The sequence below is a fragment of the Haliotis asinina genome, chromosome 5 (genome assembly GCF_037392515.1).
Source record: "Haliotis asinina isolate JCU_RB_2024 chromosome 5, JCU_Hal_asi_v2, whole genome shotgun sequence".
Lineage (NCBI taxonomy): Eukaryota > Metazoa > Mollusca > Gastropoda > Lepetellida > Haliotidae > Haliotis > Haliotis asinina.
The window spans coordinates 34,295,447-34,313,501 of NC_090284.1; the positions used below are offsets into that span (position 1 = coordinate 34,295,447).

General features: G+C 38.6%; 1 protein-coding gene across 2 annotated transcripts in view; it reads right to left on the reverse strand.

Moving 5' to 3' along the window:
* Positions 1 to 18,055, reverse strand: part of LOC137284152 (dual 3',5'-cyclic-AMP and -GMP phosphodiesterase 11-like) — a 112,016-nt gene that overhangs the window by 16,298 nt on the left and 77,663 nt on the right. For both annotated transcript variants that reach the window (XM_067815841.1, XM_067815843.1), the window contains 9 exons: positions 17,573 to 17,620; positions 16,489 to 16,632; positions 15,834 to 15,977; positions 15,358 to 15,504; positions 14,699 to 14,806; positions 14,484 to 14,593; positions 13,595 to 13,682; positions 2,315 to 2,415; positions 1,500 to 1,577 (listed from right to left, as the gene is read on the reverse strand). In XM_067815841.1, coding sequence (XP_067671942.1) covers positions 1,500 to 1,577; positions 2,315 to 2,415; positions 13,595 to 13,682; positions 14,484 to 14,593; positions 14,699 to 14,806; positions 15,358 to 15,504; positions 15,834 to 15,977; positions 16,489 to 16,632; positions 17,573 to 17,620 — 968 coding nt within the window. The remainder of the gene's footprint in view (positions 1 to 1,499; positions 1,578 to 2,314; positions 2,416 to 13,594; positions 13,683 to 14,483; positions 14,594 to 14,698; positions 14,807 to 15,357; positions 15,505 to 15,833; positions 15,978 to 16,488; positions 16,633 to 17,572; positions 17,621 to 18,055) is intronic.

The following is an 18,055-nucleotide window of genomic DNA, read 5'->3' on the forward strand; positions in this document are numbered from 1 at the left end:
ACTGGGAAAATTATAAATCACAGCAAGAGTCATCAGAAGATGACATATCCCCCCAGGCCCCACATGTTTGAAAGGACAAATCATTGACAGTTACTCATTGTTTTACTCCATGGAGTTCATGAAAATTATAAATGCCATATATCTGTAATCAGCAAAGTCACAATTTCAAGATCTGTCTCATATATCTGCCAAGATCTGTTGAAAGATATGAAACTGTTTTCGAGTTGTGCCCGGGGAACAAAGCCCATATCTCCATTTTGAGACCAAAATGCTTCCATGGAAACCAAGAAAATAATACATCACAAAAACCTTTAAAAATCAAAAGGCACCACTTTGTGGTCTGCCACACATATCTGCCAAGTTTTACTGACAGATATTAAGAAGTTTTTTAGTTCTGCTCCAGAAACAAAACACACCTCTCACTTTTGAGAGTAAGTCAAAAACGTTTCCATGGAAACTGAGAAAATAATAAATCACAAAAACCTGGAAATAGCAAAAGGCACCACTTTAGGTTCTGAGTGATATATCTGCCAAGTTTTGCAGAAAAATAATGAGTTCTGCTCCAGAAATGAAACACACCCCAATATTAGACTAACACCAAAATGTTCCATGGAAAAGCAAAAAAAAAATAAAAATGCTAAAACTCTGTAAATAGCGAAAGGCACAACTATAGGTTGAGATTATTATATCTATCAAGTTTGGTCTAAAAATATTGAAATGTTTCTGCGTTATGCTCTGGAAACAAAATGATGACGGACAGACTAGGCGTTGACTATATCCCCCTGCCTTACAAGCCGGGGGGATAAAGATGTGGAACTGCCAATCAAAACTCATTAATTACTGGTATATGTTAACTTACATTTTTATACTTTCAGTACGAGGAAGGTCAACAATTTGGCAAAGAGAAACCAAATCAAGATCTGCTCAACCCCTCTTTCTAAAATAGTTCACAGCAATTCAAAAATGAATTTCAAAAGATGAAAAAATATGAAAGTAAGATTCTTTCAGGATAACAACTTCTTTTATTATGTGTGATGCTATGTTTCTGTATGTACTTTTATGCCATTGTCAAGCAAGGCAAGAGTGAGGTACATGTAGGTCTGACTCAAGAGGATTAACAACAAGGTATGGTGGTAATAATGTAGCAACAATAGGAGGTTCTCTAAAAGACTTTAGACCAACATCTGCATTTCCATTCCGGTGTGCCCCTATTTCAGCTTATATGTGAAACATGCAACATGAGTGGCTCACTGAAACAAACTGACCAATCACAATCAATTTTACCAAGTGCTTCAGTTTTTCTCATTATACAGATTTGAAGGCTTCAAGCTATCATTGAAACAGGCAGAAAGTGATGTGCAGAGTAAGAGTGAGTTCTCTATAGCAAGTGGAGGTAGCACTAATACAGTTTTGTCATCATCTGACATGCCAAAATAAACTTGCTATGCAGTTCAGAATGATATTTATGTACGAGTCTTGTCACTGTAAGCAGAACATACCTCAGTAAATCTCGATGGTCATCATTGTTCCAATCAGCTTTGTCAGCTTTCACCAACTCAAAGAATTTCCCCCGATACCTGAAGGGTGATAGATACAGGGCAATATTTACACAAATTGCAAAGTATTATATGGCATTACATGGGCATACACCTGTAGATGAGTGTGCCTGGACTCCCAAGCTAGTGAAGAGATCTGGGACTTCAGCCATTTGGAACACTGAAGTAACAGTTCCCAGACATAGTGATTTGTTACACCTTGTTTAGCCTGCAGTGAATGGGGAATGCTAATCTTTAAGTCCCATAAAAGGCAGCTTCAGCTGGACACTCATCAGGAAGCTGAGAATGTGAATCTATTATTACAAGATATGTATATAGCACACACATCCATGCAACTATCCATCCATGCAACTACTGCTTGCTCAAGACGCTGGCATTTGTTTCCCTCGATCATTGGATGCCCATCTCAGCGTCACATCATATTATCAATCTCAACTCCCTGAGGATCATGCAACTCTTGCTGTCACTAGGTGCATCACGTTTATTGTGGCTCTCTCATCCTAATGAGGTATTCAATTCACAGCTGGGTGGACTGGGACACATAGTCACAGTACTTTGTCGAAGTTGCTGTACCAGCAACTAGGCGTATGCACGTATTGATGTGACCACTATCAGGTCATAATTATACCAAGGAATCTACTGATGAGGTCCAACTGTGTAGCACCTGAGCATACTTTCGGGTAGGAATATGTCACTGGTAATTATGCACTTACAAAAATAAGAGTTAATTACATGAGACCTCGAGGAATGTTGCTTACCTGAAGTAAAGAGCAAGATCTGTTGACAGGATAGCACTCTCCAGCATTTGAAGGATTGTTTCATACTCACTCTGTGATACATTACACAGAATGTCATTCCCCTGAAACAGTGAGACACAGAAGTCAGGTAACATATTACAGCATGCATCGGAGCTACTAACACATTTACTATTTATCATTAACTTATGACAAACACATACAACAATCTCACATGCTTCTTCACAAATGCCATATATAATATTCATAGGTCAGTGTGTACAATAAGGGTGGGTGGTATTATCGGTATATCAGCATGTTGCAATACAGAAACAACACAATACGTACCAGTACATACTTGTGTAATTTTCCAATATATTGGACGTTTTTACTGTAACAATTTCAGACTAAAAACACCAGCAAAAACTACGTGAAAAGTGTAAATAAACCAGGAAGTCCTAAAGGGAAAGTAGCGCAAACGTGAACAGCCTCGGAACCAGTCAAAGTAACTTACCTCCCTTTCCAAAATGGTGGATAAACAGTGGGTTGCTGTGCCGAATCGGCATGGTAAATCAAGTGTTTGGAAATATTTTGGTCTAAAAGCTGTCGACGGAAAGGTTGATTCCAGCTATGCCGTTTGTTATGAATGTAAATCTATTGTGAAAACAAGTGGAGGTACGACAAATTTAACCACACATCTTCGTCGACATCACCCCATGGCGATAGCAACGAAAACGAGAAAGCTGCCTGTAGCCACCGTTGGTGTTTCGAGCGTTCAGGACTTCAGAGTTAGTTGAAACTGTTATTTATTTCTTTTCAAGGAAAATGCCTTTCTTGGTTCCCTTGCATTAGAGATGCTTCATGCATGACAGTTGACATCAACTTATCCACAGTTATGGCAACCGGCAAGTTGTTTAAGTGTTTTGAGAGTGACAGTTGAAGTTACATAACAGATATCTCATTTGTTGGTTGAAAGTTGAAACTGTTTTCTATGTTGCAACCAAAGCTGTGATAGTGTGTTGAACTGTGCTTCTTACATCATAGACACATGTCTGATTTCCGTTTTCTTAAAGTAAAGTGACAAAGTGAATTTTTAACTGATATTGATGTCATCCAGTGTCAGACTGTCAGTGACTGCATTTTGAAAAATGCAGCTGTTTCAAAAGTTATGGTATCTTTTGATTTAAATGAAACAATGATTACTTAGGGAGCTTCACTTTCCCCAACAGTTAGTTGGTTGAATATTGAATAAGTGTTTTTAGTAAAACTTTGCTATTAGTAAAACACTTTGACTTTTATTTAGCTTTCACAAAATTTTCATAACAACTAACTTTGAACAACCAAAATGTATTTATTTGACATTAACTTTACATAACAAGTTGACAACCAATATCTTATAACAAAAATATAGAGTTTAGAGTTATACCAAATCTGGTAATAGTTTTAGTATTAAATAGTATGTACAAGAATTTTGAAAGAGGTGGTGATGATATTTACCTGACTGTCCAAAGTCCAAACTTCTGATGATGAAGATGAACCATGTTACCTCCTAAAACCTCATTTATTTTTTTATGCCAGGTGCTGTTCTTTTTACATTTGTTATTTCTTGTTAATAAACCATTAAATTGAAACTCTGTTTCATTATCATGTGTCACTATCATTTATTAATAGGCATAATAGCTGATGTTTGCCAGGCTTTGCTTGCAAAATAGCCATGTTTGAAATCGGCAATATATCGCAATACGTATCGCAATACGCCTGTCTGTATCGCAATATATCTCACTATGGAAATGAGGAGCAATACCCAGCCCTAGTGTACAGGTCAACTACAAGTCTGTGGTTTATTCCACTTTCAACATAGGATTTCATTCATAAAACATTGCTATGCTGCACATTCCACTACAACTGTTCTTAACAGGGCACATTCAACCACTACTGTACCATTACAGTAAGTGCAGGGTTGCATCTTCATGCATGCATCAGCCTAGACCTGGCTATTACAGCATTCACTCACATTGGCTGGCCTGGACTAAACTTTTTCAGTATAATTCATTTCTCCAAAATGTAAAATTTCCATTTTATGTCTAGCATATATGTAACATTTGTGTTGATTCCTTTTACAAACTAAACACACTGTATATTGCTGCATATAAGGCAGTTTTTCATTCCAAGAAGGAGTGGAGTTTGAAGTTAGTGGTTGCTTTATACAGGGTGCATGGGATCTCACACTTTTTTAATACATGTGATATGAACCAGTAACCCATGTCCACTGATGTTGCTTGTCAGTGACATGTACAAACAGATTTCATGTACATCATAACTGCATTTCCATATATAGGTATCTGATCATATTGCTGCATTGAAAACAATGGGAAGCAACAAAACCTGTCACCAGTAATGAACAACATTTTCATGAACTTAATGAATATACATTAACTTGAAATGTCCCTATTAGTTGCCCTTCTTTCTTCGTCCATCAGCAAGTGTTGGGAAAGTGTATCGAAGACTCTTGAATAAACACACTCATAGTTATACAAAACTATGCAAACTAAAATCCAACTGAGATAATTCACAATAAAATTACAAGAAATACACCCTCTTCACCTAAATCACTTCAGAGCTACAGATTTTTCACTAGCACAAATTTTGTGTCAACACACAAAATGGCACCATGTGCTCAAGTTCTATACAACTCACCATTGTAAAATATAACAAGAGTCATCAGAAGACGACATATCCCCCCCGGTCTCCACATATTTGATAGGACAAATCATCTGACAGTTACTTGATGTTTTTTTAGACAAAGTCTGAATCATTTCCATGGAAATCATGAAAAATATAAATGCCATGTATCTGTAAACAGCAAAAGGCACCACTTCAAGATCTGTCTCATATATCTGCCAAGATCTGTTCAAGATATGAAACGATTTTCGAGTTGTGCTCTGGAAATGAAGCCAATCCCTCCCTTTTGAGACTTAGTCCAAATTGTTTCCATGGAAACCATGACAAACAGAAATGCCAAAACTTTGTAAATAGCTTAAGGCACCACTTTGTGGTTGCCTCACATATCGGCCAAGCTTAATGTTTTCGAGCTCCAGAAACAAACCCATCCCTCCTTTTTGAGATTAAGTCAGAATCATTTCTGCAGAAACTGGAAAAATGATAAATCACAAAGATCTCCAAATAGCAAAAGGAACCACTTTAAGTTCTGCCTCAGTTATCTGCAAAGTTTTGCTGAAAGATAATGAGAAGTTTTCGAGTTGTGCTCCAGAAACAAAGCCAATTCCTCTGTATCTAGGTCTGAATCCCTTCCATGGAAAATGGGAAAATGATAAATTACAAAAATCAGTAAATAGCAAAAGGCACCACTTTAGGGTCTGCCTCAAATATGTGCCAAGTTTTGTAGACAGGCATTAAGAAGTTTTTGAGTTATCCAGAAATGAAACACACCTCTCACTTTTGAGACTAGGTCGAAAATGTTTCCATGGAAACCGAGAAAATACTAAATCACAATAACCTGAACATAGCAAAAGGCACCACTTTAGGTTCTGATTGATATATCTACCAAGTTTTGCAGAAAAATATTGAACGGTTTTTAGTTCTGCTCCGGAAACAAAGCCCATCCCTCCATTTTGAGACTAAGTCTGAAACATTTCCATGGAAACAGAGAAAATAACAAATCACAAAAACCTGTAAGTAGCAAAAGGCACCACTTTGGGATCTGCCACAAATATTTACCAACTTTTGCTGACAGATATTACAAAGTTTTTGAGTTCTCTTCCGGAAACGAAACACACCTCTCATTTTTGTGACTATGTCCGAAACATTTACCTGGAAACCGAGAAAATAATAAATCACAAACACCTGTAGGTACCAAAAGGCACCACTTCAGATTCTGATTGATATATCTACCAAGTTGTGCAGAAAAATATACAAAGCTTTTTGAGTTCTGCTCCGGAAACGAAAGACACCTCTCACTTTTGAGACAAAGTCCGAAACGATTACATGGAAATCAGGAAAATAATAAATCCAACAAACCTGTGAATAGCAAAAGGCACCACCAAGTTTTGCAGAAAAACATTCAACGGTTTTTAGTTCTGCTCCAGAAATGAAGCCCAACACACCATTAGACTAACACCAAAATGTTCCATGGAAAAACAAAAAAAATAAAAATGCCAAAACTCTGTAAATAGCAAAAGGCACAATGATAGGTTGAGACATTATATCTATCAAGTTTGGTCTAAAAATATTAAACGGTTTCTGAGTTATGCTCCGGAAACAAAATGATTACGGACAACTATATCCCCCCGCATTAAATGCCGTCAGGGATAAAAAACCATAGTCATCAATATTCCCCTCAATGATAAAATACCCTTAATATGTCAACTAGTTATGAAATGGAATTAGTGTATTCGAAGGTTTTTATGTTCTGCTCTTGAAAAGAGCACTACCACTAATTTCATTTGTAGTCAAACTTGTTGCCATGGAAACGCAAAAAAGATTTTATTCAGAAATCCAACTCTACCAAAAAGCACCAGCTTGGTGAAGAAATATTTAATGTCTTTTTTTAATTTCTGCTCTGGAAAACACAAATGGATGGATATAACACACTCTTTCAGGTCAACTTGTCCCTTGACAAAGATGATCAACATGTACATATATCTAGGTTTCACATGTTACACAACAAACTTGTACAAACTGATTAACCTGAAATTCTCACATATGTCTACCTTGTTGCTTTGCCATCCATGTGTCTTGTTTAGCGCTACAGTTTTGCATGTTGAAAAACTTCAGTGTAAAACGATATACAATATTTGTCATAAACACATTCAAGTTGTCAACTGTCTCTTGAGCTTTGGTCTACAGTTCATACAGTCCAGGTAGTTAATGACCCAAGCTACATTGCTCGCGAGAGAGCGTCAGTCAATACAATGTCTTTTCCCTTGATATGACGAATGTCAAGGTCGAGATCTTCCAGTTGTAAGCTCCAACGCATTAATTGCTGGTTTTTGGTCCTGAGTTTTTTCACAAACACAAGTGGATTATGGTCTGTGTACACTAGAATTGGCGTCACGGTTGTGCTCAGATACACTTCGAAATGTTGAAGAGCTAGTATCAGTGCCAGTGTCTCCTTCTCTATTGTAGAGTAGTGTCTTTGATGACTGTCAGATTTCTTGCTGAAGTAGCAGATAGGATGATCTATCCCTAAAGTGTCATCTTGCTGTAACACCGCTCCTGCTCCTATGTCACATGCAACAACATAGAGCTTGAAGGGTTTGCTGAAGTCAGGCACAAGTAGCACAGGTGCATTAGTCAAAATAGCTTTGGTCTTCTCAAATGCCTGTTGTTGATCTTCTTGCCAGATGAATTTGCAGTCTTTCTTGAGTTGATTGGTCAATGGTGCTGCTACTTGGGAAAAGTTCTGGCAAAAACGGCGACAATATCCCGCCATCCCCAAGATTCTCATCAATTCTTTCCTGTTTGTAGGTTCTGGAAACATGTCCAGCATGTACTGTATCTCTGTTCTAAGCTGACCTAATTTGATTGGATTCATGCGATAGGCATGTTGCTTGACAGGCATTGCCTCCCCTACATCTGTCATGATAGATACAGTCTGTCCTAGAGGGTATATCTGATAAATAAATGTGAGTACTCATGAATTAATGCCTCCAGTTCTATCTTCTGTTCACGATTCAAATGTGATAACTTAGCATCTAGATTGTTTAAGACATCTGAGTTACTAAGCTTCAAATCAGGTTCTTTGCTGTTGGTACCAGAGTCTCCAGCCAATGTATCATTCTCAGTTATTTCTACTGTGTTTATTGTCTTAACAGCCACAGTCTGTGGTACATTTTCAGCATGCCTATCATAGTATGGTTTTATCATATTGATATGACAAACTCTCTTGGACTTCCTTCGATCTGGAGTTTCTATTTCATAATCTGTGTCACTCACTTTCTTGCGCACAAGATATGGGCCATACAACCTAGCACTACACGGATGTCCTGGTATTGGTAGAAGGATGAGTACCTTGTCACCTGCTGCAAACACTCTATTTCGTGCTTTGGTATCATACCAGGTTTTCATCCTTTCCTGGCTACCCTGCAAGTTCTGTTTAGCTATGCTATAAGCCTTAGTAAACCTCTCTTTGAAGTTTGAAACGTAATCAAGCAGATTAATTTCGGTATCCTCATCTAGCCACTTTTCCTTCAGGAACTTTAATTCTCCCCGAACTGTCCGCCCAAACACTAATTCAAACGGACTGAAACCTAGTGATTCTTGCACTGATTCCCTAGCTGCAAACAACACGTATGGAATCCCCTTGTCCCAATCTTTCTGACTGTCCTCAAAATAAGCCTTAAGCATATTCTTTAGGGTTTGATGGAACCGCTCAAGAGCATCCTGCGACTCAGGATGATATGCACTTGAACTGTACTGAGTGATACCTAACTCATTCATAACCTGCTGAAATATCCCAGACATAAAGTTAGATCCCTGATCTGACTGGATTGACTTTGGCACCCCTACCAGAGTGAAGAACTTAATCAGTGCCTTGACAACAACAGGAGTCCTAACGTTCCTCAAGGGAATAGCTTCGGGAAAGCGTGTAGATGCACACATTATTGTCAACAAATAGACATTTCCTGTCCTTGTGCGAGGGAGGGGTCCAACACAATCTATTATAACCCTGCTGAATGGTTCTGCAGTTGCAAAGGATATTTTGCTATCTTCTGGTTCGGTTTACCGACCATTTGACAGGTGTGACATGTTCTACAGAATTGTTTGACATCTTTCTGAATTCCTGGCCAATAGAAATGTTTTAAGATCTTTTGATAGACCTTTTTCACCCCTAAATGCCCTGTCCGTAGAGTATCATGCCCTAAACTAAGAATCTCATGTTTATACATTGGTGGAATAACAATCTGGTGCTACATTTTCCATTCCTCATCTGCTGGACTATCTGGCGGTCTCCAATTCCTCATCAAAACATCTCATTTGAGGTAATAACACACTGCCTCCCTATGACTATCTTTCTCAGAAACAGCTTTGTGTCTAAGTAACTTAAGTTCTGGATCCATCTTCTGTTCTTCAATAAGTTTCTCGCTGGTAGCATCACTAATTGGTTCCTCAGAAAAAGTGAACTTAACAGTAGGTCTATTCCCGTTAGAAACAAATCTGTCCTCTTTATCAGTTTCATCCCCAATACTATGACTGAAAGTTGTCACTCCCTCAGTTTCATCAAGCTGACTGATAAAAGTCTGAGATAAATCAATTTCCCTGGATCTGGGAATGTCAGTCTTCCCTTGGCACTTTGCTTTCTGCTGTGTCATAGCCCTAGTAACTGCACAAGAAGGGTATACACTTAACTCGTCTCTCTCCTCCTGCTTTTCACACAGTATCTCACTCATCTTAGGCAGATCAACTACAACCTTATCTTCTGCAATATCATTGCCCACGATAAGTGATACACCTGGCACTGGCAATGTTGACATGATTCCAACCCTAATAGTTCCTGTCACCAAATCTGATTTCAAATGGACTTCATGAAGAGGTACCTTAATGTAACCATCAATTCCCCGCATGAGGACACTGGTTCCCGTGTAGGTATTCTCAGTAAATGGTAAATCATCTTCTAGCCTAAGATTCTGGAGGGCTCCAGTATCTCTCAAGATATCTACAGGTTTTGAGACTGACCTATCACTAACTAAGGACACCATTCCTTTAGACATAAAAGAAGAATAACCCTTTTCAAAGGCGAACTTGTCTATCGGTACATCTTCAACCTTCACCTGGTGTGATATTACTGAGGCAAGGGCATGGGGCAACTGTTCACTCTGAGATTTGTTCTTCAATTTCCAACACGCACTTAACAAATGACCCTTTTTCTTACAGTAAGAACAAACTGGCCCTGAACTCATCATTCCTGCTGAAGAATTTCCCTGTGCTGAACTAAGCGTTCTACCTGCCATCTCATTATTGTTAGAACCTCTAAATGAAGACTGAGACAACCCATGACCTGTAGCATAACCACATGTACCATTTGACCTTGGTAAACTACTCCCTGAAGCCTTTGACTGACTAGAAGAACTTAACTTCCCTCTACTATGATATTCTGCATTTCGCAATGAAGCCTTATGTGTTAGTGCATAGTCATCTGCAAGAGTGGATGCATGTTCTAATGTCTCAGGGTTTTGTTCATCCAAGTAAGTTTTAATGTCACATGGAATACACCTTTTGAACTCCTAAACCAGCACAAACTGTTTCAATTTCTCAGTCTTTGTTTATCTCTTTGGATGTACACCACCCATCAAACATCATATCTTTGCTTCTAGCAAACTCAACGTATGTCTGTCCTTCATGCTTTCTGCAGTTTCTAAACCTTTGTCGATAAGCCTCGGGAACTAACTCATAAGCTGTCAGTATGACACTCTTAACCATTTGATAATCAGAGCTCTGATCAATGGACAAAGCAGCATAAACTGCGAGAACACTCTGAACAAGTGTAGTCCATGATTCTTCAGGCCACTTCAGATTTGTTGTTAACTTTTCAAAATGCAAAAAGAACTTATCAACCTCATTTTCTTGAAACGGGGGAACAAGTTTCACAAATTTGGCCACATCAAATCCCTTATTCTTCTCATCACCTAGTTTCTGTTGTTTTATCTTCAGCTCTAACTCTAGTTTCTGAATATCTAACTGTCTTGATCTCAATTCCCTTTCTGTCTGCTCTTTCTCTTTCTGGACCACTAACTCCACAAAAATATTTTTTTCACTTTTGACTTCTGATTTAGGTTCAAGGCTGTCATCTAAAATATTTTCATCCACCAGGTATTCTATCACAAGGTTCTGAATATGGGATTTCCGAGACAATGGATCAATGTCAACCTGAAAATACTTTGCTACCTGTATTACTTCAGATTTCTTCAATGCAAGGATACCTTCAACACTAATTGTCTGTACAAAATCCTTCACTTTGAATTCCATGGCAGTTAATTGTTGTGCTTTCCCTGTTTACACTGAACAATAAAACAATGAACAATTTGAATTTGGAATTGATATGCGAGTAGTGAATATAAGTGCTTTATTTGCACTGATTGCCATTTTATCCCTGCTTAGAAAACCATCAACGTTAAATGAACAGATCCCGGATGAGCCCCCAATTTGTTACGAGTGGAGAGATCACACAACAATTTTAACAATAGTTTTAATGCCGGCAAAACAAGTATCACAGTGTATGGTTAAAAAGCTTACTTTGTTAATCACAAAACAGTTCCAATTGCTCCTGTTCCATCTCCTTCCTCTGAATGTGATCACATATATCCAAATAATTGTCATAAACTATGCCGACATGGCACTCTCAAGTTGACAAAATGAAGACAGCCGACCTGGCCAACCTCTTCAATTCCGACCTGGGAACTGATCACCTTTCTTTGTGTTACCCTGCTTAACCAAGTCAAACCCAAGCTGTAGTTATGTAATCTTATTGTATTTTCCTTACCCCAGCTTAATTACCGGTACATACAATGGAGAGTGGTCAGTGGTAAGCAGAGCTTCTTTGCTTCATGTTGAACAGGTAGTTAAAGTATTTTAGATTAACTTCAGATTTTATAAACATATTTACAGATATATGTATAGTATATCATATAAGCTATTCTCACTACATACTCATAACACTATCATCCTTTTGTTTTCTAAGAGTTTCTCCACTCACTGCAATAGTGTTGATGATACTTGACCAATCAAGATGACACTCTTTCCTCCAGTTCCGACCTAACAAGAGCAGCGTGTCTCCTCAAACAATCACACAAAGTAGTTCTTGCCTCTGTGAACCATATGTCATATCCACATTCACCTGGCCCATTACATCAATCCTGTCACCAGAGTATGAACGCAATGTCCTCTCAAAACTGTGCAGTGGTAAATGACTCATATGTTCCTTATGGGGCAATCAAAACGACAGCCCCTGTGTCTATGCTGATTTTGAGTGAGTGGTTTTCCAGAAGAAATGTAGCTTGACATACTTTGCACCCTGCACTTGCAGCTGAATACACACTGAAGAGGTCAAGATCATATCATTCCGGCTCTAAGTCAGGGTCACCAAGCTGATCCACACCGCCATCTTGTTCATCCACAAAGTGCACACAGCCATGGAATCAGGTTAACCAAGGCATCTCTTAGCAAGATGACATACTTTCAAACAGTTGTCACAAGTGTAAGCCCTGAGTTTACAAGTATTCTGATCAAGTTGACCAGCACATCTACAGCATGGTCGTATTTCCCTTCTTTTCTCACAATGTATTTGTTTTGATTTTGTTCCACTGAATTTCTGACTATGACCATGAAGACTTGTCAGTCTGTTCACTGACTCACAAGCAGGTAAGCTAGCATGACATCCTAACTCTAGGTTATTTTTCTCAACAAGCTCTATCGCCTGTGCCATGTCAATAGCATTCTTTAAGGTAAGCGTGCCTTCACACAACAGCCTACATCTACATGTGTCATTTCTGACACCACAAACAAGTCTGTCACTAAGTGGTTCATTTAGAATAGCACCGAAATCATATGTGCTAGCTAGCTTCCGCAACTCAAGAACATAGGTTGCCACAAATTCACCCACCTCTTGATCTCGTTTCAAAAAGTGATATCTTTCTGCAACTGTCAGTGGTTTCGGGCAGTAACAGTTTTTCAATATTGAAACTAGTTGTGCATACATCTTTGTTGGCGATTTTTCAGACAAGAGGTTTCTTAAAACCATACACCTTGGCTCCTGCAAGACTGAGAAACATTGCTCTCTTGTGGTTTAGGTTAATGGGGAATTCACTTAAAAAGCATGGTAAAAATTCTCAGTGTACCACTCAAAGGTTTCTTTTTTGGGTGAGAGAACATCCAGGCATCCTATCAATGCCGTACCATCCAATCTTCATCACCAGTTTGTAGAAACTTGGAGAAAATTCCTCACAGAATTCAACACACAACTCAAGTCCTCAATGGCAGTTGGATAACTTGTGCATTTCAGGTGAAGTCACTCTTACCACCTTGAGTGTTAGTATGTTCCTATGACATAACAGGGTGAGTCATAGAAGGGGATGATGGAGTCATACAGATGCTGTTACACATATCAGGCAAATCTATGCCAACAACCTTTGACACTCTCCTAATAATTCATACCACTCCAAAGTAACTGTTCGCATAGTCCCAGCTGCCCCAAATCAGAGAACAAAAGCAGGTCCAAATAAGATGTTAACTATTTATACTGAACAATATGTAGTAGGTATCCATGTAAAAACTTTTTTAATGTGTTACCTTTGTTGTAAGAATCATGATGCACTGATCAAAATGATGGTGCTCCAGGGTTGAGGTAGTGTACAGTTCTGCCAGCGGAGTGTTCACTCTGAAACACATACACACAAATATACATATTTATTGTCAGGCAGTCCCTAGATGGTTGAGGGTATGGGTTGAGGTGGATGGTGCGTGCTGTGCTGTGGTGTTGGGTAATGTGTGTGGTGTGATGTCATATGGCAAGGTATGGCAAGGTGTGGTGTGGTTTAAGGTTGACTGTGTATGGTGAGTATGGTGTGATTTGATCTAGGTGAAGTGTATGGTGAGTGCGGTGTGATGTGATCTAAGCTCTAGTGTGTATGGTGAGTGTGGTATGGTGTATCTTAAGGTTAAGTGTATATAGTGAGTGTGATGTGGTGTGGTTTAGGTCTTGGGTGTATGGTGTGATGTGTGTTTTAAGGCTTAGCGTGCATGGCTTGATGTGGTGTGGTTTCAGGTGTATGGTTTGATGTGGTGTGGTTTAAAGTTTAGGGTGTATAGTGTGATGGGGTGTGGTATAAAGTGTGAGTGTAAGGTCTAGGGTGTAAAGTGCCATGTGCTGTTATGAGCTGTGCTTGTTGTTTGAAGTGACACTTACCACTTATTTCCCAGCTATATGAAGGCAATGTGTATATAATCAAGTCCAATAAACATCATGAGCATAAGTTTACACAACTGGGATATGATAACATGTGTCAAGCAGTTGTGTATACCTGACCATCCAATTGCAATTCATGACCAGCATGGGTTTCTGAAGACCAATCATTACCCTGAATGTTATGTGTCTATGGTGTAGTTAAAGACACATACAACATACCGATACCAGAACTATATGAAGGGGGTATACAACTAGGTGGACACAAAAGCCTACTTGAGCTGGAATTGATTGTTTGTCCCTCGATGGTCAAGGTCATGACAGAGACATCCAACCATCAACGCCAAGTGTTCTGACTCTGTCAATACATTGTTCATTCCACCAAGCTGCAACAAAGACCACAGGTAACAAGTCATAAATATGCCAGCAGAACACAGACAGTGTGAAGCTAGCACAATCACTGCAGTGTGACACGATTGATGATAACTCACCTTCAGCATGCTGAACATAGTTTGAGCTACGTTGAATGCATGCCGCCAGTTGTGATATGTAACATTTCTATAGTTTTTCTTCACACTCAGAAGCCATCGACAGAGTATCTGGGGGGACAAAAAGGTGAATGATGATAATGCATGCCAGCAGTTTCAACATCTAACCTTGCATTTGTTAAATGACAAATATACTCAACACAAACTTAAAGCTGAACTTTCATGAAAAAAACTATCAGTAATTGTTTTGCTACTTCTGGTTAGAAGAACAAATGTATTTAATTTCTTATTTCTGCCTGGTGGAGACATCTCACCTCTTAATATTTTTTCTTATTCCATTTCAATATCCAGATACATTACATATGGTATATATGGCAATACAAGTCACATCGTTGAGGTATATATATATACAGGTATGTAGATGCATACATTATCATGACGGTTTCTGTAGACAATATACTTGATCAAAGACCTAAGGTTAACTAAAGTGAATACATTGGGAAGAGACTAGAAATATAAATTGATCTTCTAAGAGTGCTTCAGTGGTCAGCATAGAACAGCAGATAAATGTTTCAACCGAATATTTCAGCAGCTATGTGCAGCCAAAAAGTATATTGCCAGTAAAAACAACAATTTATATCCCTTTATACAGAAGTGTTCACCTCATAATTAATGCTGAAGGCTTCCAGGAGATTCAGGTCTGTGAACATTCTAATGGTCGCTTTGAGCGTGTCATCATCATCAAGCAGGAAGTCATTGAACTTAAAGTCCAGCAAGTTATAATGTGTTGAAGATGGAATGGACAGTTTCTGAAATTACAGCATGTAACTGAAATATTGCTATAATCTTAACAAGCTCAAGTCACAGACAGCCGACAGTTACATATGAGTTAGTATTCATGACAAGCTAATACCCCACACGAACAATGATATTCCATATGCTGTCTGACCACACTTGAAACAAGTGTAACTGAAGCTAGTCACCTGAACAAAACATTAACAAGTACACATTAATCTTATGATTAAACCTCATCTTAATGTCCCTAAGACTTTTCGGAAGCCTTATTAACTTGTACTCATGCAGCATTGTCTGTATGGATTTGGTTAAACTCAAGCTACCTGACATAACTGATAACTACCCTGAGTCTGTGAGCTTCTTCAATGGGTGCTATAGCATGGTAGGACAACACTTCCAAAGCTACCCTTTGTTTGGCCATAGCCCGAAGTGCTGTCTCATACATCTGTGTATTGTTGATACCCATGCCACAGAAGATAGAGAATGCCTGAAACAGACATCACATCATCATGCAAATCACTGTGCTATTGTAACACATGGTTGTCAGTGTGACACTAGTGGCGTTTGTTGTAGGTACAGATGTGTGAGTGCGACACATGTGGCGTTTGTAGGTACAGATGTGTCAGTGTGACACATGTGGTGTGCATTGTAGGTACAGATGTGTCAGTATGACACATGTGGTGTGTGTTGTAGGTACAGATGTGTGAGTGTGACACATGTGGCGTTTGTTGTAGGTACAGATGTGTCAGTGTGACAAATGTGGCGTTTGTTGTAGGTACAGATGTGTCAGTATCACACTGTTGTAGAAAGAGATGAGTCAGTGTGACATATATGGTGTGAGTTGTAGGAACAGGTGTGTCAATGTGACATAAGTGTTGTAGGAACAGGTGTGTCAGTGTGACACAGTTGTAGTAGAAAGAGATTTGTCAGTGTGACATAGGTGTTGTGTGTTGTAGGATCTGAACAAAATTCAGTGACAACAATGCAACACCTCTTACCTCAAACAAGTTTTCATCATTTTTGTTGAAAGTTGTATGGTCAAGTTTGTTGATGAGCTGACTGACACCTATGACTTTTCCACAAGCATTTTTGATTGGCATACATAATATACATCGTGTCCGAAAACCTGAGTCAATATCCACCTGCAAAACAACACAATATCATACCCTGATCAAAACTGAGAGTTGCCCTCTCCTGCATCATATACCAAGCTTAAGACATCCATTTTATATACATATCCCAACATAAGTTTCATCCTCAGAAAATATTACAAAGACTTGTATATCTTGACAGCATTAAAGGAACAGCAAAGTGTCATTCAAAACCCAACTCCAAGAACATGAAGAGATGTAAAAGGTTATCACTGAACCAGATATATGAGCAATATATCAGCCACATAGGTTGTCAAAACCAGGAGACAATATAAGCTCATAATATGCTATCTCGTCCATTTATCTGTGGGTAAAATATGTTATCTGATTCCTGGTCTGTGGGTAAGAGCTGACAGTATAAGGCTCATACACTTGTCATTATGTCCTCAAACTGACATAATATATTCAACACTGGTCACTATACGGTATCTTCTACGTGGCATATATTCAACACTGTTCACTTTATGATATAGTCTACCTAACATATCATATTCAACACTTGTCACTGTATATCTTCTACCTGACATATATTCAACACTGGTCACTATAAGATATCTTCTACCTGACATATCATATTCAACACTTGTCACTGTATATCTTCTACCTGACATATATTCAACACTGGTCACTATAAGATATCTTCTACCTGACATATCATATTCAACACTGGTCACTATAAGATATCTTCTACCTGACATATCATATTCAACACTGGTCACTATAAGATATCTTCTACCTGACATATCATATTCAACACTTGTCACTATATGATGTCCTCTACAACATTTTTATAGAACATTATTTCTCATGTTTTGTCAGAAGAGTAACATTACTCCAAACTGGCTGTAGGATAGCTGGTTGTCGTGGGACCGGTCTTAAATCAGACAACCAGTGAGCTTCAGTCTACTTGATTACAATGGTTTCCACTTACTGACACATCAAACTTCTCATCTGAGTATGCATCTGGAATATTCAGTGGCTGGAATGAAAACAAAATCTGACATATTTTTAATTTCCTTAATGTCTGATCTACTAGTCTGATAGTTTATCTTTTTTCAATTCAACTAAAAACAAAAGATTTTGAGCACTTTACGTCTCAATAATTACTGTCATGTGTGGTGACTGTAAGGTGCAGGCTGCTAGAGGAACACCCCCAGGACTCCAGTACCACAACAGTAGGCAACATCATAGTCATTCCAACAACAAACACTTAGAACACTCTTGAAACATCCACTTCCATGTAGAAAGGTAGAGTCAGTGCTCCTAAGTACGTACGGTCTAGGTTGTCAAACGAATACGCCGCTTACTTGCAGTACCAGTTTGGGAGTGTCATATACCAGAATGAAGCTTATCCTATGGGGAGTCTGAATATAGAAACCGGTTCATTATACGGGTTTCAGTTTATCGTCCCTGT